The 27,914-nt window shown below is 47.7% G+C and overlaps 2 protein-coding genes across 2 annotated transcripts; both read left to right on the plus strand.

Annotated features, from left to right (window-relative positions):
* Nucleotides 1-1,404: 1,404 nt before the first annotated feature.
* KNSTRN (kinetochore localized astrin (SPAG5) binding protein) lies at nt 1,405-8,308 on the plus strand (the record flags this gene model as incomplete). Its single annotated transcript, XM_080618392.1, has 8 exons — nt 1,405-1,468; nt 4,119-4,251; nt 4,402-4,458; nt 4,613-4,712; nt 6,614-6,728; nt 7,030-7,091; nt 7,227-7,301; nt 8,177-8,308. 8 exons carry the CDS (start codon nt 1,405-1,407, stop codon nt 8,306-8,308), a joined length of 738 nt encoding a protein of 245 aa, XP_080474518.1.
* A 359-nt stretch (nt 8,309-8,667) lies between these two features.
* On the plus strand, nt 8,668-25,617 carry IVD (isovaleryl-CoA dehydrogenase; the record flags this gene model as incomplete). Its single annotated transcript, XM_080618393.1, has 12 exons — nt 8,668-8,802; nt 10,861-10,950; nt 12,845-12,896; nt 15,565-15,734; nt 17,941-18,034; nt 18,478-18,614; nt 19,493-19,589; nt 22,573-22,666; nt 23,937-24,018; nt 24,357-24,461; nt 25,280-25,352; nt 25,484-25,617. 12 exons carry the CDS (start codon nt 8,668-8,670, stop codon nt 25,615-25,617), a joined length of 1,263 nt encoding a protein of 420 aa, XP_080474519.1.
* Between the last annotated feature and the right edge of the window lie 2,297 nt (nt 25,618-27,914).

Raw genomic sequence — 27,914 nt, forward strand, 5'->3', positions numbered from 1 at the left:
TGTGTTGTTAATGAAGAAAAAGTTGTTTTCAATTGAATCAGAAACTACTTTATGTGAAGGGCAGGTTCACAGATCTCATCAAACAGTCCAGATGTTCTAAAATGATGTCTGAGTTGACACAGTCTCTTCCTGACCCTGGAGGGGGCTGCACAATCCAGCCCTAATCTGTTCCCAGTAACACTTTCAGTCTGGTTTAGCAGCAGGAATTCTGGTACTGCCAAAGATGTTCGGTGTGAGATTGCTCTTTGGGAAGTGTCCTCATCCCCTCGGTGACTCGGGTGCTTCGTGTGTTGTCTTCACAGCCTGTTTCCACGCGAGGCATTCCCCCCAAATGTGTAACTTTCAATAAAGTTTATCTGGTGAAGCTTTACTTTTACTTTTTCTTCTTCCTTTACCAGAAACAAGCAGGAAAACAAACACTTCCTTGCCTTGCTCTGTTGAACCAGAGAAAACATTCTCTAGACAAGTTGACGTAAAATAAAGGCTTTGACAAACTTTCTTAATCTGAGTGATGCTTCATTTGCACCAACACCGAGCTTCATTTTCTTCATCTTTCAATATATGTTCCAGTATAACCAGTAAAAGCAAAGCATACATCTTAACAAGATTTGCTCCCTCTGACACCCACGTGTAGTTTTCGGTGCTCTGTGGGAGACAGGCCACAACTGCCTGATATCCTTTGAGAATATGCTTTCTTACAGCAAATAACCGTATTTGAGATGCACGACGTGTTCAGTTTCACATTTCCATGGTGCAGTCTTACGCTGGGTGTCCTGGTGCTCTCATACTGGGTGTTCTGGGGGCTGTTTTGGCAGCCGGAGCTGCCCTCACGCCCTGAGCCACCCATGTCCGAACCCCACTCCACACCAGAGCTGTTACTATTTGCAAGGATTTCTCACCGTTTTGAACACTCTGCTGTAAAACACTACAAAAATACCCAATAAAGTCCATAAGCACTTTACACAGGCACCTCTTTTCCCCTTACACCGTGTGTGAGGGGTAATTTAACCGCCTCAAACACAAGCAGCACTCCTCACATCCTGATAGCACAGGCAGGGAGGGCTCCACAGCCCAAAGCGTCCCCGAAAGGCCACAGAACCCCTTGAGGGCTGCCCCAAGCCACAGTGCAAGGCAGCGGGAGGCCATTCCCGCTAGCAGCCGGCTCCCCTGAGGGCAGATGTGAAGGGAAACGGCTTCATCCCACCCAAGGAACACGCCATACCGCGGCGCCTTCCCTGAGGCGACAGGTGAAAACCCGCGCACCCACCCGCCGCACTGCGCCTGCGCGCACTGCCCGCCGTGGCTGGGCTGGGGGGCGGTTTCGTGGCTCTGCGCATGCGCAGCACCGTGGCCGTTTACTGGCGGGCTCATTCAAACGGTGGCTGACGGCGGAGCGCGGTCGCGATGAGCGCGGATCCCTCCCGCATCCCCGTGTACAGCGCGCTGCACCGCGCAGCCCCGCACGCAGGTGCGTACCCGCTCCGGAGGCAGGGAGCGCCCTGCCCTGCTCGCCCTGGGGCGCTGGTGTCCGGTCAGGCCGACGACGGAAGGGGCGGGGGCGGTGCCGGTTATGGAGCTCCGTTACTGCCTTGGCCTGGTGGCCGCGGGGAGGGCTGGTTGCAGGCTTTATTCAGTTGCCTTAAGACTTCGGTTAATGCTTTTCTTGCTAAACGAGCACCTCCGATGTTGCTACATTGAGACCGCATCTGGAATATTGTGTCCAGTTCTGGGCCCCTCAGCTCAAGAAGGACAGGGACCTGCTGGAGAGAGTCCAGCGCAGGGCAACTAAGATGATTAAGGGAGTGGAGCATCTCCCTTATGAGGAAAGGCTGAGGGAGCTGGGTCTCTATAGTTTGGAGAAGAGGAGCCTGAGGGGGGACCTTATTAGTGTATATAAATATATAAAGGGGGAGTGTCACGAGGATGGAGCCAGGCTCTTCTCAGTGGCAAACAATGATAAGACAAGGGGTAATGGGTACAAACTGGAACACAAGAGGTTCCACTTAAACTTGAAAAGAAACTTCTCAGTGAGGGTGACGGAACACTGGAACAGGCTGCCCAGGGGGGTTGTGGAGTCTCCTTCTCTGGAGACATTCAAAACCCGCCTGGACACATTCCTGTGTAACCTTATCTAGGTGTTCCTGCTCTGGCAGGGGGATTGGACTGGATGATCTTTGGAGGTCCCTTCCAATCTCTAACATACTGTGATACTGTGATACATCACAGCTCAGCCCCTTGAGCAAGCTCCAGAGCTGGACCCAAGGAGTATGTCCCCCCACAGGGGATAAAGATGCGCCTTTTGATACTGGTTACAGCGGTTTAGAAACGTGAGGCACCCAGGTTTAATGTTAACACACGGGGCTAGTCTGTGTCGGTGGAAACACCTGTGTTTCTGTAGTATAACTTGTGTACTTCAGAGGTTAGGGCCCATAATCCTTGGGGCCCTTCCAACCGGGTGTCCTGTGGTTCTATAAATGTGCTTATGGATAAGGCATTTGAATATACTTAACTGTGGGAGAGAAGCTTCCTATCCCCACTATATGGACAAAGCTTTATATACTCAAACAGCTGTGGTTTAAAACCAAGGAAACTTCATATATAGAAAGCTTGTTCTCAATAGTGTTATTTTAGAAGTGTTATCTACTCCTACTGAATTGAAATACGAAGCTTTCTTAACTGAGCTTCAAGTGGGCTGTGGGTTTTTTTGCTTCCAGTACTGAAAAACTTTGCTTAGAACCCTTTGGCATGATGTCTGCTTGATGTCGAGACTTCCTTTATTAACATAGAATCCCAGCCTGGTTTGTGTTGGAAGGGACCTTAAAGCTCTTCCAGCTCCAACCCCTGCACAAGCAGGGACACCTTCCACTGGAGCAGCTTGCTCCAAGCCCCTGTGTCCAACCTGGCCTTGAACACTGCCAGGGATGGGGCAGCCACAGCTTCTCTGGGCACCCTGTGCCAGCGCCTCAGCACCCTCACAGGGAAGAGCTTCTGCCTAAGAGCTCATCTCAGTCTCCCCTCTGGCAGGTTAAAGCCATTCCCCTTGGCCTGTCCCTACAGGCCCTTGTCCAAAGCCCCTCTCCAAGTTTCTTATAGCCCTTCCTTGGTTCAGCTGGAACCGTTATTTTTCTCCTTCATAGAAGCTGATGCAGTGCTGTGTTTCTGATTTAGTCTGAGAACAATGCTGATAACACCAATGTTTTTAGTTGTTGCAAGTAATGTTTACTCTGATCAAGGACTTTTCAATCTCAAGCTTTGCAGTGAGGCGGGACAGAGGAAGCCGGGAGAAAGCAGAGACAGGGCACCTGACCCAAACTAGCCAAAGGGGTATTCCATACCACAGCACATCATGACCAGTATAGAAACTGGGGAAAGTTACGCAGAAGGCCAGATTGCTGCTTGGGTCAGGCTGGGTATCAGTTGGCAGGTAGTGAGCAATTGTATTGTGCACCACTTATGTTCGTTGTTTTCTTTTCCTTTCCTCCGTTTCAGTTTTATATTGTCTTCCCTTGTTATTCCCCTTATCATTGTTATTGTTGGTGGTAGCAGCAGTGGTTTGTGTTATACCTTAGTTACTGGGCTGTTCTTATCTCAACCCGTGGGATTTACATTCCTTTGATTCTTCTCCCCATCCCTGCATGGTTCTGATTTACTGGCTGGGCTTAAAATGTGACAGGCCCCTTTAAGCACTGGAGCTGCTCTAAGGTCTCCCCTTCAGGAGCCTTCTCTTCTCCAGGCTGACCCAGCCCAGCTCTCTCAGCCTGGCTCCAGAGCAGAGCTGCTCCAGCCCTCGTAGCATCTCCATGGCCTCCTCTGGATTCGCTCAAGCAGAGCCTGGATTATCACTTTCTAACTTTCCCTCACTATTGCTAGCCTGGTAACTGGGTTTTAACACTACTGTCTTGCTTATCTGTGGCTTGTTCTGGACCCTCAATCCCGTGTAACCTTTGAAGACTGCCCTTAGTTGTCACTACCTTAAAATGTCCATTCTAGGCAGACATAATTGTGATTCACCTCAAATTGAAGGTTTAAGAGATCCAGTAACTCTGTATATTCTGGTGCCCCGTTTTCAGCTGTCGTTTGTAGGCCATGGTGTTTTCACTGTTATCTTTTTCTTGCAGAAATGCAAACGGCTTTTTTTTCGAAGAAACAATGTGTCAGCAAAAGAACAGACCTGGAGTTCAACAAAGGTCCTGATTTTAACTTCAGCTCCAACATTCCAGCAGATGGTGTCTTCAAAGCGACAAGCCAAGGGTAAATGGAAGTAAAATATTGATGCATTTTAGTACTTGGCAAATGTCCTAAAGCTGGCTGAGCATTTTGCTGAGTTTGTCAAACTAACAGACTTGGTAACAAGCAAGCATGCAGTGCCTTCTGGTAATTGTATTTTACCCATCTTTTAAGGTTGCCTAAATCTGCCAAGAAAGGGGAGCCGCTTTTGAAGAAGCCAGCTACAAGAGGGTATGTTTCCTGATAGTCTCCTCATGCAGGAATGCTCCCTTTCAGTCAGAAACAAGAGCAAATGCTTCAGAAAAGGGCGTTTTTGTGGTAGTAGAAGAGGAGGTGTGTACTACTGATAATTTTGCCCCTCAATCTTTGATGTTTGACTCTACAGACCTCTCAACAGATACAAACTAGAAGCAGAGTTGAAGACCAAGAATCAGGTGTTGGAAACAGCCAAGCAACAGCTACACTCCAAATTAACAGAAGCACAGGTAAGGAAATGGGAAAATAAACAAATCATTGAGGAAGTCTTGTATTCTGATCCCTACAGGGTCATATCAAAGGGTTGTCTTGCTCCTTTTCCTGTCTCCAGCAGAGTTCGGCTGGGTTTTCTCCTCTGACACCTGTGGTATCTGCTAGAACTTTTAAATCAGAATTGCTGCAGATGTGTTTGGATGAAGAGGGCATCCACATCAGTGTTAAACAGTCATCAGAGCTCTAATTCTGTTTTAAACTCATTGTGGGAGAGTATTTCAAGTTCACAACTATACACTTGATTCAAGTTTTATTAAACAGCCTTGATATTGCCAGATGCTTCTTAGTTACACCAAGAGAAACTGTAAATAATTACTTGCCCCTGATAGTTTGAGGTCTATTAGTTCTCTTTCTTATGTAGCTCCTAACATATGGTAGATAAGCTATTCAATTTCCTTGTTCCTTTTGCCCCATGTCTCCCAGCTTCGTTAACCCATCACACAGTGCAGTGTGAGAGTGCATATGGTACTGAAGATGTGTGTTCAGGGGTGTGTATGGTCTTGGTTTCGTACAGAAGAACATTCTGCTTGGATTTTGGTCGCTGCTGGACACTAAGTTTTACAGACAGTGTCCTTATTCTCTTCTGAGTATGTAGCACAGAGCGCATTTTATATGAGCTTATGTTTCCTCTTGTGCTATTGTGGCTGTTGGTGCCTGACCTTTCATTGCATTTCTCCTGCAAGTTTTCTCATGTCTGCTCAGCACTAGTGAGGCCAAACCTGGACTGTTGTGTCTGGTTCTGGGCTCCTGGTGCTGTGGAGGGAGTCCAGCAAAGGGCCACTTTGATCAAGGGACTGGAGGAAAGGCTGAGAGAGCTGGGACTCTTCAGTGGGTTCTGTTTCAAACAGCTTGGGCTTTCTGGAATAGAGCTGAGATTGAGAATTGGTGCCTCATTCTCCACCTCTTGCAGATTACTCTAGGACACTTAGCGCAACTTCTGCCTTGTGCAAGAGGCCCAGCTGGTAACCTTCAGCTGTAAAAGCTCACTTTATTTCCTAGTTCTCAACCAGTTACTAATCCACAAGATGATCATTCCTCTCATCTCACAGCTTAATTTCTTTAAGAGCCTTTGAGACCTCCTATGAAATGTTCCAAAAGCTTCTGATGCCATCAGCTGAATCAGCCTAATCCATGTGCTTATTGAAGAATAAGCTCTCTCTATATATATAGATATTGAATATATAATATAATGTAATATATATAATATATAATATAATATATAAATATATAATAAATATATAGTAAATATATAAAATATATAATATATAATATATATAATATATTATATTATATATAATATTATATTATATATAATTTTATATATAATTTTATATATATAATATATAATGAATATATATATATATAATATATATATATATTGAAGAATAAAACTCTCTTGAAGAATTCCATTCCACTTGTGAGGTTGATCAGCTTAATCTGATTGCCTGGTAATACCTGAATTGTGTAAGGACTAATGCTGGGGCTTAAAGAGTCTAAGAGGCCCTTTTCTTCCCAATGTTTATGTGCTCTTCAGTGCACCAAACGCCTGAATTATTTATAGATATGAGAGGGAGCATGAGAACAGCTATGCCAGCGTTGCCTAAAAGGAATTTGTCTCTAGGATCCAATTTTCCCATTAATTATGATGACATGTGGACATGACAAATGTATTAATCATGTCAAGAAGCAGGAGTAAGGATCTGCAAGAGACTAATATGCTGTGGTGCTTGGGATGAAGGGCAAGATCTGAGTCATGGTGCTAGTGGCATTGCCGCTGGCGTCACACTCGGTGTTACTGACTAATGAGAAGACAATCTCCTTGGAAACATGATTCACTTACAATCTGTGTTAATGACAGCGCATCATAAAGGGCCTAAAGGATGAGAAAGAAGGCCTGGTACAAGAAGTTGAGAAGTTCAAGAAACTTCAGGAGACTTGCACGGTGATTTTGGAAAGCAGAAACATTGATCCTGGTAAGGACCATGCGCTTCATGTGCCATTCTGGTACTTGTGCTTTGAAACGCCTTTGGTTTTCCCCTGTTGTGACTCTTCATGAGACATTTGGACTCTGCTTCCTCATAAAGGGAATACTGTTGTAACTCCACAGGATTTTTGGTCTTGCCCCCTAGCTTTAGAGAGAAAGCTGCTTCCTGGATAAACTTGGAAAATAACTTAATCTTTCTTGCTGTAGAAAGCTCACTTTGCAAAGCTGTTAGTTCTTGCAGGCAAAGTTACCTGGGTGTTAGAGGTTCACTAATGCATCTCATACCTTAGTTACAGGCAGCACCATTTTGGAGGAGGAAGAAAAGACTCAGGAATGCCAGAGGCAGACAGCGGTAAGAAGCTTTTGAAGAAGCACTACGAGTTCAATGGGCTTTGAGGGGTCCATGTGCTGCTGCCTTTGTAGGAACAGCTGCTGAGAGCTCTGTTTATTTGCTCTGTATTAAGCTATTTTCCTTTTGGCTCTTCAGCTGTTAACAGAGAAGCTCATAGAAGAACTGAGGCTATTTAATCAAATGGCTGCAAAAGAAAATGAGAAACTTCAGGTAAGATGGTGACTTTGACTTGACCAGATAACAAGCACCTGGTGCTGAGTGAGATCCTGAGAGGTCTTTTGCTCCTGATCCCATTCTAGTCTCCAAATAACCAAGGCTGAAAGCCTGCAGTATTCAGCTTCTGGTGTAAATACATATTGAGAAGCTGTATATATTACTGCCCTTCCAAATAGAGGGTTTAAAGCTGAGTTTATGGTTGGTCAGTGTTAATTCCCATCCAAGTCACTCAAGGTTGAACAATCTATGATTGAACTTGGAACAAGTTAGAAGGTGAATGTGATACTAATGCCTGAGAGCTTTCAAGTTAGACCCTATCTGCTCTGAAGTGATGAATGTCAGCACTGGAAAGGAGCTCACTCTGCTTAGGCCAGCTGTTCTCGAGAGAGAGTTTCTTGAGGCATTTCAGATGCTTGTAAGCACCCAGCAGAGCACTGATCCCCTCCAGTCTAATTGTTACACGGGGGTTTAGGAGATTTGATCTAACTTAGAACCTGTTGCATAACTAAGACCTCAGGCTCCCTGGGAACTAAGAGGTATGTGAGCCCAAGCAGCTTCAGTAGTATTGTCTATATACAGGCCAAAATAGACATTAAATTGCAGTTCTACAATCCTAGTAAGACGTTGAAGAGCTAACCAGTGAAATCACTGTTATACAAGACTGTCAAAACTTCAATCAGGGATAAATTGCCACTTTCCTCAAGGAACTGAGGTAAAAGACATGCCAGTCAAGGTGGACTAATCCCAGTTTAGCTGGAGCTAAGACTCTGCTGAGGAGTTAAAATGCTTTAGCTGGAGCTGCTTTACAACGTGTCTTTGCTGTTCAGTACTTTGTTCATAAAACACAGTGTACACTGACTTCTCTACAGACAGTGACAGTGAGGTGGAAGGCAGCGGAAGAAGAGAGGCAGTGCTCCCTGGAGCAGCATTCGTCCTTCCAAGCATCCATAAAGGAGTGTTCAGCGGTACTTGACAAGCTGGAGCTGCTCCTGGCTATGTGAGGAGTGAGGATGGACTGCACTGTCCGGTTTTGCAGTTTTATTCCTAGTTCAGTGGGCTCTCCTTGTCAGACCTCACTCTGACATGGTGGTGAGAACTGATGCACCATCCGTGCTCTGGTGGCCCTCACTGGGTGCTCTCCACTGCTCCCCTCGCTGGTGAACGGCTCCTCTGTTCCGGGCTCTCGGCATATCGTGTCTATGTGTGTTTTTAATCCATTAAATACTGGCACGTTGCTATCAAGCGCATTTCCTTCCCCGAGGCAGCGCTGCCCGCGGGGCGCCACAGGAGTGCCGGGGCGGTCGCTCCCCTCCCCTGGGGTTGGGCCGCGCTTGCGCGCGGGGATGGGCCGGGGGTAGCCATGGCGGCGGCGGCGGTGCTCTGGCGAGCGGTGGGCGGTGCGGGGCTCCGGCAGAGGCTGCGGCTGCTGCGGCGGGGCTGCGCGGGGCTGGCGGTGGACGACACGGTGAACGGGCTGAGCGCCGAGCAGCGCCAGGTAGGGGTCGCCGCCGCCGCGGGCAACGGGGGCAAGCGCGCCACCCTGCAGGGGTGTGTCGGAGCTGGCGGGCGGTGATTGGCTGCGGCAGTGGGCAGCCGGCCTATCCGCGGGCCCTCAGAGGGGGCGCTGCGGCAGTCAGGGCGCGCCCCGGCCACGTGTCCGCGGGGAGCTGGAAGCAGCGGGCAGCGAGACCCGCTGGAAGGCAGAGCCCGATCGGTCCGGCCTTTCCTTGCTGGGGAAGGCGCCTCTTCAGGGTGAAATACCGCATAACGAAGCGCCAAAGAAGTCCACTGCGTTCACGATGGGCCTGTTTGATCAGAAGTCATAGGGTCAAAATGGTTTGGGGTGGAAGGGACCTTGAAAATCACCTAGTTCTAATCCCCTGCCATGGGCAAGGAAACCTTCCACTAGACCAGTTCCTTGTAGCTATATGATCAGATATGAATATATTTGGTAATATAATCAATCAGAAATACAATCATCAAAGAAGCTAATTAATTTGGCCTCATCAAATCCTCTCGAAAGAAGTGTTGCAGCTTTTCTAGCTTGTTCTCTTGCCCAGTAGGAGACCTAAAGATTTAGGGTGATAGTTCACAGCTTTGCTGTTCTCTTCTGTGTTCAATAGCCACCTGGTGGTCACTCCCTGCTGTGCAGGGCATGGTGTGAAAGGCAGTGTCTTTCAAAGGGCTGATCCAGACAGGCTTCTCCAATGAAACTGTTTTCCCTGGTGCTTTTTCGCTCTGGAGCTGTAGCCTTATTTTTCAGATAATTATGGCAGTGCAAGCATAGCAATATACAAAATAAATGCAACCATTCTTGTTTCTTTCTTACTACAGATTTACTCTTTGCCAGGTTTGTCATTATGGTTTGTAGCCTCAAATTAACTTGATGTTTCTTTGTGCTTCTTCATTCAGCACATGTAAAAGGAGGAAAATATTCTTGTAATTCGTACCTGTCTGGTGGAAAAGCTGAAAAAGAATCAGAAATAGATCTTCAGTAATGTCAAACTGTGCATTAATGGTTAAAATCTGAATTGGCTGTTTTAAACTGGCTTAGAGTGTCAGGGATGCCTGTCTGAGTCTGGCCATCAATCCTTAATTGATAAAGATGTTCTAATTATGGCTTTTAGGCTTTATTTTCAAGTTTACTGCCTTCAGCTTTGTCACAATGGAAACATATTTAATGTGGTTTGGTTTTGTTTAAAGCTTTTAAGTCTATCAATGAGAGCAAAACTCATTCTGTGGTACCAGAACCTGAGGCCAGGGTAGCCATGGAAATGAAGATATCCTGTTCAGTGTGCAAAAGAGGATGCTTTGGTTGTGGGGTTGGGAAGGGCAAAGAAGCTTGGGCATGGTTTGGGTTGTTGCTTCTGCCCCTTCTACAGGTTCTGGTTAAGCAGCAGAGGGTTTCAGTCTCTAAAACTGTTCCTTCACCAGTATTAATCTGTGGGAATAAAGAACCAAAAGGGAAAAGGGGATTATTAAGCTTTACCTATAAAGCTCTAGGCAGAGTTTTTAAATCTTCATATGAAAACCACTTCAGCTATTGTGTGTAATTTCTTAGTATGTGGATAGACTTCTGCAGAATACATGTATGTAAGTGTTTAGACTTGAGAGCTTAGAAAAAGATTTTAACACTTGGGATGCTTATTGCAGGCATCTGCTTATAAATGAAACTTATATGAAACTATAAGCAGCTACTGGGTGGAGTTAATGCATTATGATCTCTGCTCATCAGCTTTCAAAGTTTCCTGCCCAAAAACATTCCCTAAAATTCTTGTGTGGGCAGTAGTTAAGTACCATTTGCTCCTGCTGGGATAAGATTGTTAAGGTTAAGTGCTGGGGGGAGCTTAAGTACACCAGTATCATCTCCTTAAAACACTAAAAGGCCTTTCAAATGGTCTAGAAACCTGCAGCACTGATTTCCTTATGGGCTTGTGCTTCTGGGTTTGGGATCCTGGAGTTGTCTGGCAGGGAATGTTGGCAGTATCCTAGGGAAGAAGACGACAGTGTATTGATGAGATGTAACGTATGTGTTTCTCATCTCTTTTCCCAGCTTAGACAGACCATGACAAAGTTCTGTCAAGAGCATTTGGCTCCTAAGGCCCAACAGATTGACCAGGAAAACGAATTCAAAGACATGCGGGCAAGTATTTCATATGTGCATCTCATTTAGCTGCTAGTGAAAGCCTGTCTGTGCTTTGATCTGTACAGTGATCCAGACGCAGCATCCCAGTGACACCACAGGAACACGTGCAGTAACTTTTCAATCTTGAAACTCATAGAAAACCCAATTTTTGATTTCCTCTTTTGTTAACAACCTTCAGCAACCTGGGGCAGAACGCAGGCAGGGTGCGATTAAAAGGGATTGATAACGGTCTTGTTTGGATTCTCATTGTGGTATTTCTGCTTGGCTCTGCTCAGACTCCCTCTCTAATGTGCGCTTTGTGTTCTCCTAGCCAGGAGCCTTTCTTGGCTGGCTGAGTTTCCTCTCAGATTCATAGTGAAAATCTAGTGTGCAAATGGTGAAATGCGGAGTTTGACTCGAGCTGAAACTTGCCTTCCTGGTAAACCCAGCAGAGTCTGTGCCACGGCCTGCTTTGATTGATGAAAATGAGACATCTAACTATTGGTTTTCATAAGCTCCACAAGACTTGAAAAGCTCAGAACATCTGCTCGGATTTCCCAGGGCTCTGATGTTGACATTTTCAGGGCTGGATGTGTAGCTTTGAAGTGAAGTGTATAAATTTAGCCTGGTGCACCAGATGTCATCTGGAGCTATTAAATAATGCTTTTTGAAGTCTCTAGAGACTATTCACTGATAATTATCTTATTGCTGGACACCAGGGCCATCTGACAAGCATTTACTTGTGTGTCTATCACATAGTGGAGGAGAGGCAGAGAGAGGTGGCCCCTCCAGCATGTGGTCCTCCCTGGTGACACCTTTTGCTACTGCATTACATCTTCCTTCTTACTCCGTGATGCCGTGTGCCAGGCACAGCTGATGTGTGTGTCTCTCATCAGGCAGTTGCTCTGTACCTCCATTGTGTGGCTGTCACCTGAGTGGTGGCATTGCCACTGATAAATCTGGGTAGTGGACAAGTAGAGGAGTTGGCAGTCAAGGAGGACAGCTTGTCCTCTGGCAATGAACTTTGCAGCATGCATGTTCAACCATGCAAAACTCAGTAGTGCTGTTCAATCCCTATGTGTGTCCTGAGAACCTACGGGTCCTTGAGTGGCCCTTGTGGCTTCACAAATCCAAGGTGTTCACAAGTTCTCTGTTGTGGTCACCTTTAGTGACTTCTCCAGTACCATCTCCAAGGAGGGAACCACCTCTATCTGCCCTGGCTGCAACATTCCCCTTTTTAATCTCTCCTAAGAAGGCTTTCGGGGCCTTAGTTACCAGTTTCTGCTTTACTAGAAGAGTTTTAAAGTGCCAGCAAATAGCAACTCATATACACACACACACACACATATATATATGATTACAGTCACTGTAATACATATATATATCTCCAGGGTTTCATCCATGGATAGCTTCTGCTAACTGCTATTTGCAGCAACAGCAGGCTGATAGGCCTACGCAGTGCTGCTAAAACAGCGACAAGGATGCGTGGGGTAAAAGACAAGCATAAATTTAAGTCATAACATCCTAAATAATCCTTAGCAAGAGATAGTCTATGAAAGCCTGGACGTGCTGGTTTTAAATTAGTGGGAGGTTTTGAGTCATCCAAGTTCTCCTTAACGAGGACAACCAGTTACATCTCAGGCCCTGTCCTTCCAGAGTTAAGTTTAGGCTTGTGAATTTTCCCTGAATTCAACAGGCTCCTCTCCTGTGTAGCATAACTCATGTCCTGAAGTCTGCCTGGGCTCCTAGTCCCAAGGATGGAGCTGCTGATGCAGGAGGAATTAGATATCAGTGCATTTATCTCTGAGATATCACAAGGATAAGGTAAACTGATGAGTCCAGTGAGGTACCTGGGACAACTTCCTATGCCAGCGCCCTGAGCCTGCACTGATTGCTTGTTCTGTATTTGTAGGAGTTTTGGAAGAAACTCGGGGCACTGGGAGTTCTGGGGATCACGGCTCCTGGTAAGTCTGTTCCCACCTTTCTTCAAACCAAGCCAACTGCTGTGAGCTCACCCTTTCCAGTTGCTAGCAATGTGTCTGTGATGGGATATCCACTTCCTCCAGAAGCTTCCAGCTTTTTATGAACTCTTCCACAACTTCTGTTATTCTTCACTGCCTCAGAGTCCTTGTTCGACTCCTGGATGAGTACAAAATACCTCTTACCATTTAAAAGCACTCTTCAGGAGTGGTTTCTCCAGCTATACACAACTCAAATGTGTTTGCACCTCTCTACTGTGAAGCAGTTACTCAGGTTTTGAAGAACAAGAGCTAGAGATAAAAGTATCCTAGAGCAAACATCCATCTCTAATAGGAGAAGTTAAAGGGTCTAAAACAACCCCCTGGAAAGCTGTGATAACTAATGGCGAGCCTACCACATCCAACCAGTCAGAAAAAATCAGGGTAAATCTTATTCAACCTCATCCAGGTTAGCTGAAAAGTGTTTTGATTCATGTTAGAGCTGACTGAGGCTGCTGTGGTCATGCTGAATGCACTAACACGGTGTAATGAGGAGAAGCCCTTAGTGCAGAAAAGCAGGCAATGGGGCCTTTATTTCCCCATCGTAAAGTCTCTGCTTCTAGATGTGTGTGTGCAAAGGCTTGTGCAGCAGCAGGCTGAATAGCAATGCCTCCGAATAATGCCTCTGCGTTTCTTTCAGTGCCACTGAGTCTGCTTGAAAGAGTCTGGATTTCTGTTTTCCCAATTTACTGCCGCTCCTGTTTTTTCTCACTCTTACCTTCTTTCTTCTTTGATGTTGTGCCTGAGGCTTACAGCAGTTTCCCACACTATAAATAAGCTATCCCCTCCCGAGTCCTGTCCTTTTTGATTTCCTCAAAGATTTACCCCGCAAACCCTCCTATGCCCAGCAGTTTTGCCCTTGTTTCTGATTGTAGAGTTGTGTGCACTTGCTTTATTGGCACTGGTTTTGTTGTAGGAGGTGGAGACTGGGATTTAGGATGTGAAGATAATGTGAAATCTTGTGCGAGTGTATGCTCAGTTAAATGGTGTGTTTGGGCACCAGTGGCTCAGGTCTGTTAAAGGAGCATTTTAAACAACAGTGGTTTTTGTTTTCTTCTTAAAACTAATAAAACTGTTGGTTTGTAATTTTACAGTTGTTTTATTAAGAGCTGTGTTAGGAAATGCGAATACTGAAGCTACCATGCAACGATAATATAGGCATGTCATATAAAGTAGTTGTGAAAGGGCAGCATCATTCTAAATCACACTGTGATTTGTATTACACAAGAAGCTGTCTGGCAGGATTATTTTCGTGTACCTCTTGCAGTACAACACGATCATAGGCCAGTATTGCTTACGACAGGCAGTTACCTTTCCTGTCTCGAGGCAATAGCACTAAGCCCATCATTCTGTAGGACTGAATTGAAAGCTCTTGGTTTGGCATATGTAAGAGGCTGTTAAACCTGTCAGTTAGGGCTTGGATAGGAAAAGCCTAAACTCTGATTTGTGGTAGAGAGGTGATATCAAAGGACAAAGAGCCCTGCAGATAAAGACAGGAGTCAGAATGAGTGACATGGGAGGAAAGGTTGTACTGATTTGATGCGTTAGGGGCAATAGCCCTCCCTGAGTGCAGGCTACACACTCAGCTCTTTGGTCACTCTAAGCTTACACACATATTTGCTCTTACCATTGTTGGTGCTCACTTACAGCATTCGCATTGGTGACAAGTAAGTGCTCCCAGATGGACTCCCCAACTCCTTTGCAGTGTTTCTGTCCTCCTGTTTTAGTTCTTCTCTTAGCACTGCAACCACTTGCTTCTTGCCTGTAGAACAAAGCTTTTATAGTAGGATATGCCTGTTTGTGTGTGTATATCTGTATATACATGTATATATTTATGTAGGCTGTCAGCTGCTCAAAGCCATTATGCATTTCGCAGCCTCCTCTTTTTTCCCCTGCCTTCCCTCTCTCCCTGCTCTATTGTGTGCCTTTAACCTTCACCACCAGTTTTAGGCTCAGCTCAGCGTGCCTAGCTAGATCCCAGATACAATGCTGCTGCTGCTCTGTCTCACTTCATCCTCTCTTGAAATCCACATTCTTGCTAGTGGCAAATTGCAGCAGTTACACTTGCAGATCATTCTCCTTCTGAATCAGCCACCCATCAACGAGATGGTCTTCTGCACATTTGGGGGCTTAGAAAAGTCCCTGGTGCCCCACTTACTGAGCAGTTTGAGGGGTCCTTGTTATGACAAACATGCATAGACCTTTACAAACTTTACCTGTGTTCTTTTGTCCTTTCACCTAATACAGTTTGCCACTTGGTGATTCAGTCTTGATGGTAATATGAAGGTTGCAAGAAGGACTCATTATTGTGCAAGTGTTGGCACCATGTTTTAGATGTATCCTAATGCACGTTTTGTGTAGAATATTATGATGTACAAGTAAATTATTGCTTATGCTGAAGAAGCAATACCACTGTGCCTTTAAGGTAAGGAAACTGAAATCAGAGAGGATGGGGAAAGCCAGAGGTGCTCAGCTCAGGGACAGTGTCAGTCAAAGCCAGAAGCTCTCTTGTAAGAGTCTTGGATCTCATACAGGACTGATCCCAACTCTGGAATCGTGTGCACGTGTGACATACACCACAGTGCTTAATGTGAGGTTTCTCTCCTCTTTTCAGTGGAATATGGTGGATCTGCTTTGGGGTACCTGGACCACGTGCTGGTGATGGAGGAGATCTCTCGTGCATCAGCGGCTGTTGGGCTCAGTTACGGTGCCCACTCAAACCTCTGTATCAACCAGCTGGTGCGTAACGGCAACGAGGCCCAGAAGGAGAAGTACTTGCCCAAGGTGTGTGGCTGGAAGAGGGGGAGAGGCTAAGAAGCATTTGGGTTTGGGCTTCATGTGAAGATGGGTCTCTTTCACAGCATGTCCCATGTTAAGTACTAACTGATTTCAATCACCCAACCTTAAAGAATACACTACTTGCCAAATTTGCCCTTCGTTTTTGTCCTATTAATCCACATTATAGAATCATAAAATAGTTAGGGTTGGAAAGGACCTTAAGACAATCCAGTTCCAACCCCCCTGCCATGGGCAGGGACACCTCACACTAAACCATGTCACCCAAGGCTCTGTCCAACCTAGCCTTGAACACTGCCAAGGATGGAGCATTCACAACCTCCCTGGGCAACCCATTCCAGTGCCTCACCACCCTCACAGTAAAGAATTTCTTCCTCAGATCCAATCTAAACTTCCCCTGTTTCAGTTTGAACCCGTTACCCCTTGTCCTGTCACTACAGTCCCTGATGAAGAGTCCCTCCCCAGCATCCCTATAGCCCCCCTTCAGACACTGGAAGCTGCTCTGAGGTCTCCACGCAGCTTCTCTTCTCCAGGCTGAACAGCCCCAACTTTCTCAGCCTGTCTCCATACAGGAGGTGCTCCAGCCCCTGATCATCCTCGTGGCCTCCTCTGGACTTGTTCCAACAGTTCCGTGTCCTTTTTATGTTGAGGACACCAGAACTGCACACAATGCTCCAAGTGAGGTCTCACAAGAGCAGAGTAGAGGGGCAGGATCACCTCCTTCGACCTGCTGGTCACGCTCCTCTTGCTGCAGCCCAGGATACGGTTGCTTTCTGGGCTGCGAGCGCACACTGCAGCCGGCTCATGGTCATTTTCTCATCGACCAACACCCCCAAGTCCTTCTCTGCAGGGCTGCTCTGAATCTCTTCTCTGCCCAACCTGTAGCTGTGCCTGGGATTGCTCCGACCCAGGTGTAGGACCTTGCACTTGGCATGGTTAAACTTCATAAGGTTGGCATCAGCCCATTCTGTGCTGAGGTCCATGTTGGCATCAACACAGTCTGTGCTGAGGTCCATGTCTGTAGGAAGCATAGTCCAGCTCTCTGGAGCTGTGTTACTGAATGAGGCTTTGAGGTGACACTGGACAATGTTCTTCCAAATTCCAAAGCATTTTGAGAGTTCTGAATGAAAGTCACTGCTTTCCTATTTTATAATCTTCATTTCCCACTGCCCAAATGCCTGGTTTGCCTCTGCTGGTTAACTGCACGTGGAATTTCTTCATTTGGGGCAGTGATGTTTGTGACATGTTAAACAGATTTCAGTTTTCAAATGCATGGAAACACTTAACCAGTACATTGAATCCCAGCTACTGAAATTATCAGCACCAGAAACTTGATTTAAACCACATGCAAAGTACAGTGGTGCTGCCTCAAAGCACTGTGCAGCCTGCTCATATGTAACCTTGAGTTGTCCTCATTGCTGCTCAGGTGTATGTTAATGCCCTCATTCACTGTCTTTCAATGGGGTTTGTGGTCATTTTGGCTCTTGTCATGGTTCGTGTCAAAGCACTGGTTTTGAGCAGATCATGGAGACTTCGGTAGGAGTGCACTGATGGATTGAGTTGGTTCAATGTGTATCTTAAGCGTTGAGTATGGTTTTTGAAAGCTAAGAGGTCAAAAGGAGGAGAGGATGGATAAAAGTGCACAGGGAGGAAAAAGGAAGCAAGGAGGAAAGGGCAAGATGAGAGAACAGTGAAGAGAAAGCAACAACCTGGTATGAGCAGGCACAGAAGGAAGGTGTCCGTACGCTATTGCAGTGTGAGCGTGGGAGGACTGGGCAGTGAGAACATTGCTAACAACTTTGCAATCTCTTTTCATCCCCCTCCTTTTGTGTTTAACAGCTCTTGTTGATGTAAAAGGGCAATCATCAGATGCAGCACAAGGAGCTTGTGAAAGGCATATGGCTGCCTGCATGGCTCTCTGGCACCTTCCTGGAGGTGGTGTTTCTTAAGCAGGGCTGTGCTCATCTTCCTCGTCCTTCTCATCCCGCTGGGCTCTGGATCTGTTCCCTCAGCACAGCAGCATAGGGAGCTCTCTGCCTGGACTCTGTCAGGAGCAGCAGCTCTTATGTGGGGTTCTCACATAGAACAGCTACTGTGGAGGTTCAGTGCAGTAAAAAACCACCCCAAAGCAGGCTAAAGAGGGAACAGAAACACTGCTGCTTTCTCTCGTTCTTATATTTGTCTTTTCTTCCAGCTAATCAGCGGGGAGCACATTGGAGCCTTAGCAATGAGTGAACCCAATGCTGGATCTGATGTTGTGTCCATGAAGCTGAAGGCAGACAAGAAAGGTAAAGCCTGTCGAGTGCTGCCTGGACAGATAGCTGGTGTAATGTCCCTTGTAAACTTAGATTAACCTCCCCAGCACCGAGTTACAGTGCTTAGCATTGGGTATAGCAGGTGGGGTTTGCAGGCTTGTGCTGCCTCCCAGGAGGTTCAGTGTGTGATAAAGCCAGGAGTGAAGACACAAAGCGGATGGTTGAAGGACTTCTGATTGTGGCAGTTGGTGGCGTGATGGAACCGGTGGTAGGTGCCTTGGTTGGTCAGATGTTTGTTAAGCCATATTTAGACTCCAGGAACTAAAGAAATGAGTTTCCTTGAACCTGGGGAGGATTTGTACATGGTGTTTGTGGGGCCTTAAAGAGCATCCTTGGAGCCTGCTTTGAAATAAGTGGAGGGAGGAGATAGGTGTTGCTCTTTCCTGAGCTAACAGGTTACTGCTCTTTGCTCCTAGGAGACTACTTTGTTTTGAATGGGAACAAGTTTTGGATCACCAATGGGCCAGATGCAGATGTTCTCATCGTTTATGCTAAAACTGATGTTAATGCTGTTCCAGCCTCCCGAGGTATAACAGCGTTCATTGTGGAGAGGGTAGGTCTGAGAATGCTCACAAGCTTCTTGCAGTGTGCTTTGTAAACTTAACTCCTTCACCCTAACTGGCTCCTGTAGAAGCCACTTGAATTTCTTTCTATAGCTGAATTGTATAGACCCATATCTGAGCATGCAACCAGTCTTTAGGGCCAGAAATGTAGAGAGAATGGACAAGGATCTAATATAAAGTGTTTGCTTGTTGCCAAAAATTGTCAGAGCTATTGGAGACCTTGTCAGTATTGTCCTACTATGCCTTTATCTAACTTAATGTGTTTGGGTTTGAGTTTTTTTTAAGCCAAGACATTAAAATAGCTTTATTCATTTCTTCCCCCCTCATTTCCTTGCACTGCCCCCTTGGATTCCAAAGCAGAGGGAGCAGAAACAGGCTGTTCAATAGGGAGCCCTTGGAAAACAGAAGTCTATTGGGTTTTTAGTTCCCTTCTAATTATTTGAGGCTATGCTATACACAGCTCTCACCACAGGGAAGATAAGAAGCTGTAATAAAGTAAATGGCACTTGAAATATAAAATCTCAGCGATCAGTGAACCATCTGATGGACTTAACCTGACTTAGAGATTGAAATGGCTGAGTTACTGGCAAAATAACCCTTACTCCAGGAGAGTCAGTGTTGGCTGCTGTGCACGTAATTCATTTGTGTAATACTTATGCACATTAGCAAATGGGTGCACTCAGTTCATATGTGCCCCCACGTGCACATGTTTCTCTGCTCATCTGCTTCCTTTGCACTTTGCTTTGACTCCTTGCTGGTACCCTACACATGTTCATGCAGCCAGGGCACTTTCACAGCTCTCTAGTGATGTTTATGGAGTCTCTCAGAGCTGAGATCTCAAGTGTGTTTTTACTGCTTGACTTGGCAGGGAATGCCAGGTTTCAGCACAGCCCAGAAGCTCGACAAGCTGGGGATGAGAGGCTCTAATACCTGTGAGCTCATCTTTGAAGACTGCAAGATCCCAGGTGAGCTGGGCTCCACTCAGGGCAGTAGGAGTGTGGTGGTTTCCCGTCTTCATCAGATAAACGGGAGCACTAATTGCAGGCCTGTTTGGGCTGTGACCCAGAGGGCTCTGCAGATGGTTATCTGCTGGCTGGGAGCATTGCAGGAGAGCTGGTGAAACTGCACAAGTGAATGAGCACATCCCGTGCTGGGTCACTCCTCATCCACCTGACTCTCACTCACTGCTTCTGCAAAGCCTTGGTGAGGTTTCCAAAGGAACTTGTTTGTTTCCATTAGAGCTCCTCATCTTCTGCATAGGAGAGAGCTCATTTGCCTTGACATTCTCCCCCCAAATCACTGGAGATCATCCAATGGACTTTTGGGTTGCCTGCAACAACTGAGTCCTTGTGAGATCAGTGCCGTTAGTTACTGCAGCAGGAGCCACTGTAATGGCCATCTCTGTTACTCCAGTGGCTATTTTTATAGACAGAAAAATGACCTCCATAGAGCAGGTGGAGGAGGCACCTTATCAGAACTCAGGAAAATCCTAATTGCTTATCTGCAGAGCAAGTAACTCTCCTGCTCCCCGGGCACCAAAAGCTGCTCTGCAGTAAGCAGAAGCGTTTCAGCTGCAATCTGACATTTTTGACTTCACTGGATCCCTCTGCTCTGAAATCAGTGCCTCCTCTTCACATCATCTCCTGGGCAATCACCATCCAGAGCAGCAGGTTCTCATGGTAGCGGGATTTCCATTTCCTGATAACTCAGAGCAGCACATCATTGCAGTGTTGGCTTTGCACTCCGGCTCTTAATGCTGCTTCTGATCTCCTGCCTTGGAAGCTGAACCTGTTTGATGCCGTCTATGTCTGCAGGATCCTTCTGTCAGATCAAGATGCCTCTAGCGCTGCAATTCCATCCACTTCCAAATGCATGGGGTTTGCTGCCAGCTTGTCCTGAGTTCAGCAGTAGCAGTCTTTTTTCTCCTTCTTAGTAGCTGGTGCAGTGCTGTGTTTTTGACTTTCAGCCTGGGAACAGCGCTGATAACACCAATGGTTTTAGTTGCTGCTCAGTAATGTTTACTCTGACCAAGGACTTTGTGAGTCTCATGCTCTGCCAGGAAAGAGGGGAAGCTGGGAGGAAGCAGAGGCAGGACACCTGACCCAAACTGACCAAAGAGGTATTCCATACCACAGCACGTCATGCCCAGGATGTAAACTGGGAGCAGTTACCCGAAAGGATTAGAACACTGCTTGGGTCACGCTGGGTATTGATCAGCGGGTGGTGAGCGGTTGTATTCTCTCTCTTTGTTATTTCCCGTATCATTATTGTTGGTGGTAGCAGCAGTGGGTTTGTGTTATACCTTAGTTACTGAACTGTTCTTATCTCAGCCCATGGGGGCTATGTTCTTTCCATTCTCCTCCCCATCCCTTCGGGAGCACGGGGAGAAAGGTGGGGAGTGAGCAAGCGGCTGCATGGTTCTGAGTTACCATCTGGGTTTAAACCACAACACAGCCACGCTGCAGTGAGTGGCTGGTGGCTTTCCCATAGATGGTGTTGGCCATGGGTATAGTCAGTTGTGTTGTGTTGGTAAAGATGAGAGCCCCAACAGTTCTATTTACTCACATTTTCTTGCTGTGATGCACAACCGGCAGCTTTGCCCCTCTTGTGCAGTCAGCAGCTTATCCTTCAGCTCACCATGTACCTATCCATCTCTTCTCCCTGGGATACAGCAAAGTGTTCAGGCTCTCCAGCCCCTTAGCTGTGAGCTGTCATTACTCACCAACAGCTTTGTCACTTTATTATTACTGATGCTGGCGTTTATGTTCTGTTCCTCAAAGTAATGTTTGCTATTAGCGTTTTTCTTTCCTGTCTGGGGGCTTTGGAGCTTCATTCTTCTTCTTCTTTCTAGCTCCAACATCATGGTGCTGGCTCTGCAGAGGCTGCTCTTCTCCATATGCTACATCAACATGCTCTTCAACAAGCAGGAGATAATGCGGTCTGTGAGCTTCTGCCGCTGAAAACCAGATTATTCCTTTCAGGAGACAGTCTGCATGTGTCCGTGTCCTGGCTCATTTTCACTTTTGCATATCGCACCTCTCAGATCTCTTGTGATCAAAGCCTGAAGCATGTGTCAGCTCTCCTGTGTGGCGCGATCAGTGCATAATCTGTCCACCTACAAAGCACAGTTGTGAGCCTTTAAGTTCTTTGCTGGTTGGAGGAGTACAGCCTTGCTGAGATGAGCTTCTTGTTCCTGCTTCTCTTTGTATACTTGTTGACACCAGCGTGGGCTTCAGCTTGTCCCAAAGTGAAGCAGTTTCTCAGCCCATTATCTAATGGGGCCATTTTCGGGTCCCATTTTCACAGGAATAAGGCTTGTCTTTTAAACCCACTTATAACAACCGCAGTGTTCTGTTCAGCCCCTTCACAGGAGGGGGAATAATGACTGTGTTCTCCATTCTTACACTCATACACCACACTCTGATGTGGTAAGCAGTGAGTTTTGCCTGTGAAGCTTCAGTTCCTGTGCTGGGAATGCTGAGAGGTGACCCAAGCACATCAGAGCAGGATTTGCATTCGTTTCAGAGCCACGCTCAGTAGTCGTCAGCTGGCAATGCTGTCAGCTTGGGTTAGATATGAACCAATGGGATGGTGAAGGGGGTCCCAGTTTGTCCTCCCAGGCTGTTAAGTCTCCTGTTCTTGTTGGTACAAATGCTGAGCTCTCCTCTGGAGAGCATCTTGCTCTGTAGAAAACAGGCAAGAGCATAGCAGTGATTGCAGATGCGTTTCATAACCCTTTGCTGCCTCTTCCCTTTGGGCTTTGGTTGGATTGGGAAGACTTTGCAGTGGTAGGGAGTATACATCCAGCTCATCCTCAAAGTGTTTCCAGCCAAAAAGGAAGGTGAATCAGATTGAAGCTTGAATCTTCTTCCCAGTGACCACAGGCCTCAGACAACAGCAGAGCTTAGTTTTGCATATGAGTAAATCACCTTCCTTTGCCAATTGCAGCTAAAAATGTCCTGGGAGCACTGAGCAAAGGAGTCTACGTTCTGATGAGTGGATTGGACCTGGAGAGGCTCGTGCTGTCCGGGGGGCCCCTGGGGTAAGGTTCTGTCATCTCTTGTAAGGCCACATCCTTCACCGTCACCCAGCCCAGGGTCTGCAACTGGGGATGCAGCTCCCAGCAGGACACATCTTGGATGGAGAACTGGGACACTGGGCACGTTCTGAGGGGAGAGGAGAGGGCTGGGAGGAGGTGGCTGGGTCCGGCTGTGGGAGGGAGAAGCTGCAGAGGAGGCAGGAGCAGGGAGATCCCGTAGGTGCCGAGTGCTCCAGGAGGGAGCTCAGCTCAGCACGGCCAGGCAGCCACAGCTTGCTCTGTGTGTGCTCCACCTTCCCTGTCACTCTCCTCACCGCTCCTCTCCTCGTGCAGTTTGAAAGCATGGATGTGGAGCACCCACTGAGGGGCAGGCGATGGAAGCAGCGAAGCCGGAAAGGCAGTTTGCAGGTCTCTGCCTCCCAGTGCAGCCCAGGTCACAGCCTCTCCAGAACGTGCTTCAGAATAGGCTGGGCTTGACATAAACCTTTCCAGAGGTGGTAAATCTGCCTTGGGCCCCAGCTGCTGGTGTGTGCATCCCTCCAGCCTGTGTTACTGTGGGAATAACCAGCTCATTTGTGCTACTGATTCCTTAAAATCCAAAGCACTCCAGGTTGTCACATGCCCCTGGCCTGGGTAAAGGCTTTGCTCTTCATTTATCCAGTCCTCAAGCTCCCAGGTAATTCCTTTGACCCTACAGTCCCTTTGTCCCCCCCTTTTGGAGGCTCTTTGCTAATCCTCACGTGGAAAGGCTATCTCCCACAAAGCAGAAGGAGGATTTCCTACCCTTCTTGTTCTTGCCCACGGCTAGCACTTGAGTTGGTGGTCTCTGGAGATGCAAGGCAGCACAGGCTGTCCTGGCTACAGCTGGGAAAAAGCTCTGCCCCTCAGTGCCCTGAATGAAGAAGGTAAGACCTTACCACAAGATGTCCCAAATGAGCAGCATGTAGAGCACAAGGGAATAAAATAGGACCTTTGCATTTGATTCTTAGTGGAGCTCTAGGAAAGCAGCAGCATCTCAGTTTAGGGATGAGAAGCTTTTTGCTTTAGATTGTGCTTCCAAGGTTTAATTGTCATAGAATCATAGAATAGTTTGGGTGGGAAAGGACCTTAAGATCATCCAGTTCCAACCCCCCTGCCATGGGCAGGGACACCTCACACTAAACCATGTCACCCAGGGCCTCATCCAACCTGGCCTTGAACACCGCCAGGGATGGAGCATTCACAACTTCCATTAGGTAATAGTTGTATTGTTTTCCTTTTGCTGTGCTTTTAGGCTCATGCAAGCTGTCCTTGACCACGCAATTCCATATCTGCATGTAAGAGAAGCCTTTGGCCAGAAAATTGGCCACTTCCAGGTGAGGCAGAAAGGGAATTGGATGGGTTTTGTTGCTTTGCTCTTCTCTTTTAAAATGAGAAGACAAAGAGCTCTGTCATGGGAGGCTTTGTACGGGGTTTGTGCTGGGGATGCGTGATGTGGTGGGAAGGTGAAAGGATCTCTGGGGTGGGTAAGGGACTGGGGCTGGCATTGGGAGCTTGTGGATTGGCACAACCTCCAGCTCCATGGTATGTCTGCTGAATCCAGGTCTTCTGAGCTCTCTGGTTTCTCTGGACAGAGATGGGTGAGCCCCAGATGATGCAGCAATCAATCTTCCCCTCGCTCCTGTTAACATCCCTCTTGTCTCCCTCAATGCAGCTCATGCAGGGCAAGATGGCCGATATGTACACGCGCCTGATGGCCTGCCGGCAGTACGTCTACAACGTGGCCAAGGCCTGTGACCAGGGCCACTTCAATCCCAAGGTGAGCTCACCTCTGCCTAGGGGAGCACCGTTCCCTTTGGTCCCAGATCATGAGCAGGGTGGAGGTTCTGTGCTGGGGTTAAAATCACTCACTTGCAACAAAAAGTGCCTTTTTTCCCCCCCAAATGGCAAGAAAACCTTGTTCTACAGATTTAGCAGCTTCAGAAGGTGTTTATTGGAAGCCCAGTCACAACATCATGGCTGTTACAAGAGGCTGTAGTAGTCCTGCCGAGGTGGTGTCATCTCCCCAGCCAGCGCTGCCACCTCACCTCTCTCAAAGGAGAGGACCAAGTGTTTAACAGAGCACAGAGCCCTGCATCCCGAATCAGTTCATGTTGGCCTCCTGTGGGTCTGATATGAGAGCCCACAACATGCACTCTAGTTATTTGTTTCACTTTTGCGGTCTTCATGTGGCCTTTACAGACCTGCCACAAGTGTTCTGCAGTGACAGAATGACGCCTGCAGCTCCTTGCTTGCTGGGGAATGGATCCTGAACCTTTGTGATCCAGTGGTTGACCACAGGCTTCTTAGCAGATGCTTGTAGAGTAATGGAGAGCTCAGAGCACCATTTAGATGGGACACAGGCAGGGTGCTGAGGCGCTGGCCCAGGGTGCCCAGAGGAGCTGTGGCTGCCCCATCCCTGGCAGTGTTCAAGGCCAGGTTGGACACAGGGGCTTGGAGCAAGCTGCTCCAGTGGAAGGGGTCCCTGCCTGTGGCAGGGGTTGGAGCTGGAAGAGCTTTAAGGTTCAAACCCAAACCATTCTGTATGTCTGCGAGGTGACACCTTTCCTGCCTGTCATCACTGTGGCTCTCCTTTAGGACTGTGCTGGGGTGATCCTGTACTCAGCAGAGTGCGCTACGCAGGTGGCTCTGGATGGGATTCAGTGCCTGGGTAAGTCACTGGCAGTGATAGCTTCTGTGGGTGATTGCTGGAGAGAGCCAGGAGCAGTTCTCTGTCCTGTCCCACCTTCATTCCCTCAAAGCAGAGAGAAGAAATGACTTCTGGCTTCTTTTTGCCTGCAGGTGGGAACGGTTACATCAATGACTATCCCATGGGACGCTTCCTGCGGGATGCCAAGCTCTATGAGATAGGGGCAGGCACCAGTGAAGTGCGCAGGCTCATCATTGGCAGGGCTTTTAATGCCACTTTCAAGTAACATGCACCAGTGGAGGCAGAGCGGCCTGACCACCACGAGGCCTTTGACTATAGAGGCTGCAGCACACAACTCTTCTGCCTTCTGCTTGTGATTCTGGGATGGCCACTTGTGGACTCTCTTCTGCCTGATCTGCAGACAGATGCTGCTGGACCGGACTCTGACAAAGTGAATCAGGTAGAAGGAAAAGCGGTTTTCCTCCTCCCGTGACCACCCTGACTCATCCTGGTCATAAGGCATCCTATTCCTCAGCATTTCAGGGCTGAGGTTCATCCAGGGGACATGCCACAACCGAAGCAGGCTGGGGAGCACCGTGCCTGAAACCAAAGGCACAGGAAGTCAACCCAAACCCCCCCAAATGGACAATGAGGGAATGATTTTGTTCTTTGAAACAACCAGTGCCATTTAATAGCAAGTGCTCAGCAAACTGCCACTGAGAGGTGAAATTGCCTATCGTGACCTTCCAAAGGGATTAATAACTTCTATTCTGGGAGCTTGACGCCAACCATGTTGTGGGGGTGGCTGTCACGAACACTCACTCATGGATGCACAAGCAGTGGTTTAGGTGATGAGCCCTAAAACCTTATTAAAACACCACATCTGTTTCTTTGCTGCTGCCTTTCCTATCCCTCTGCCACGGCCGCGCAGCCCCGAGCTGCTCTGATTGACTGCCACCCGCTGGGTTATTCATCCAGAGGTGTCAGCATCCATCATTCTGGGAGCAGTTAAACCTCAGCCCTGCATTGTGACACCCGTGAATGGGGCAGGCAGGAGGAGGTTGACTTTTGGGGTTGGGCTTATTTGGTATTTTCCTTTCTGGAGGTTGTTCTTTTGGTAACAGCCGTGCTCACACTGCAGCTCGGGTTGGCTGGAGTCAGAGTGAGCGTGGCCGCGTTCAAGGGTGTTCTCAGTGCACGGTAGGAGCAGCAAATTGAAGTGTAGCTGGCTTGAGTAAAGCAAATGGCACAGTGAAGTGCCAGTGAATCACAAAAGGATGCTGTAAATATGACACAACAATTAATTAAACACTTGCCATGCACGCAACTTCCCAACAGCGTTAACAAACCCGAGCTTAAAGCTCTGCATGGTTTTGGGCTGGAGTTGGGATCTGCCTGTACCGGCTGACAGCAGAGTAACAGAGGGGTTTGGAGTGCCACAGATGGAAGAGAAATTCCCTTTCGTGGATCACCAGGTAGGTCACCAAGTGTTTATGGATGTTCCAGACCTCCACTGGGAGCTGCTGAAGCCAATGGTGGTAGCGCCTTTGCCTGAAGCTTCACGCTCACTGAGGCACGGTGGTGGCTCCCACTCTGGAAGTGTCCCTGGGTTGGATTTTGAGCTTTAACCTCAGGCTGGAGGCAGCAGAGAGTGGGCAGAAGTGGCCGGGCAAGGAGATCTCAGTGAGCTGCCCCTGCGGATGCTGTGGAAATGAGCCTCAAAGCACAAGTGGGGTGCACCTCACGTGTGAGACTCTGAGGGCATTACTGGACGTTGGGTTTATTTATGGGATCAGAGATGTCTGAATGCCTACAGAGGTCATCTCCTGTGTGTGCAAGGCCCAAAAGCACTGTGGTTGCTGCACCCCAGTCCCATGTCCTGTGAAAGGCAGCATCTCCCACCCTAGAAACTCCTGTTTGACCTATGAGTTCTTCAGCTCTTCAGTGGTAGGGTTTCACCCCTGTACTATCCTTGAAGGGTCTCAAGGAAGGAGCTGCATCCCTGTGTCATGATCTCTGGCCAGAGGAGCTTCTCTGACAGTGCTAGAGCCGCATCAGGATGTTGTGAGATTCAGGTTGTTAAAACCAGGTTTCCTAAGGTGTCCTCAAGGAGGGGAGAGCTCTGGTTTTAATGCACCTGATAAATAACGCCTTCACTTCCCAGGCTGATCCGCACCTTGGAGCTAAGGGTGCAATGCATCAATGTCTAACTCAGCACGGGACAGGGCCGAGGGAGAGGTTCACAAGTCTTAAGCAGGTTCACCTCATCTCAGCACTGCACGGGCTCTTTCCCCTTGCACCAAGAGGGCTTCACTGTGGAACAGAAAGAAGGGCTGGGAGGGCTTTGCAGGGGGAAAAGGGTTCAGTCCTTACAGGACGCTGATAAAAGCAGCTTTTGCTGAGAGGGCTGGGCTCCTGGGGCTGTTTCCCAGTGGAAGGCAAGGACAGACCTTGCCTGGTCCCCACTGCAGCGCATCCCAGCCAGTGCAGCAATGCAGACAGCGCTGCTTCCCTTCCTGTCTCTCCTTCCTTCGCACCAACCACAGCTCTGCCCCCCTAACTCTTGTTCTTATCAAGGAACAT

The sequence above is a fragment of the Psittacula echo genome (assembly GCF_963264785.1).
Source record: "Psittacula echo genome assembly, chromosome: 5".
Classification (NCBI taxonomy): Eukaryota; Metazoa; Chordata; class Aves; order Psittaciformes; family Psittacidae; genus Psittacula; species Psittacula echo.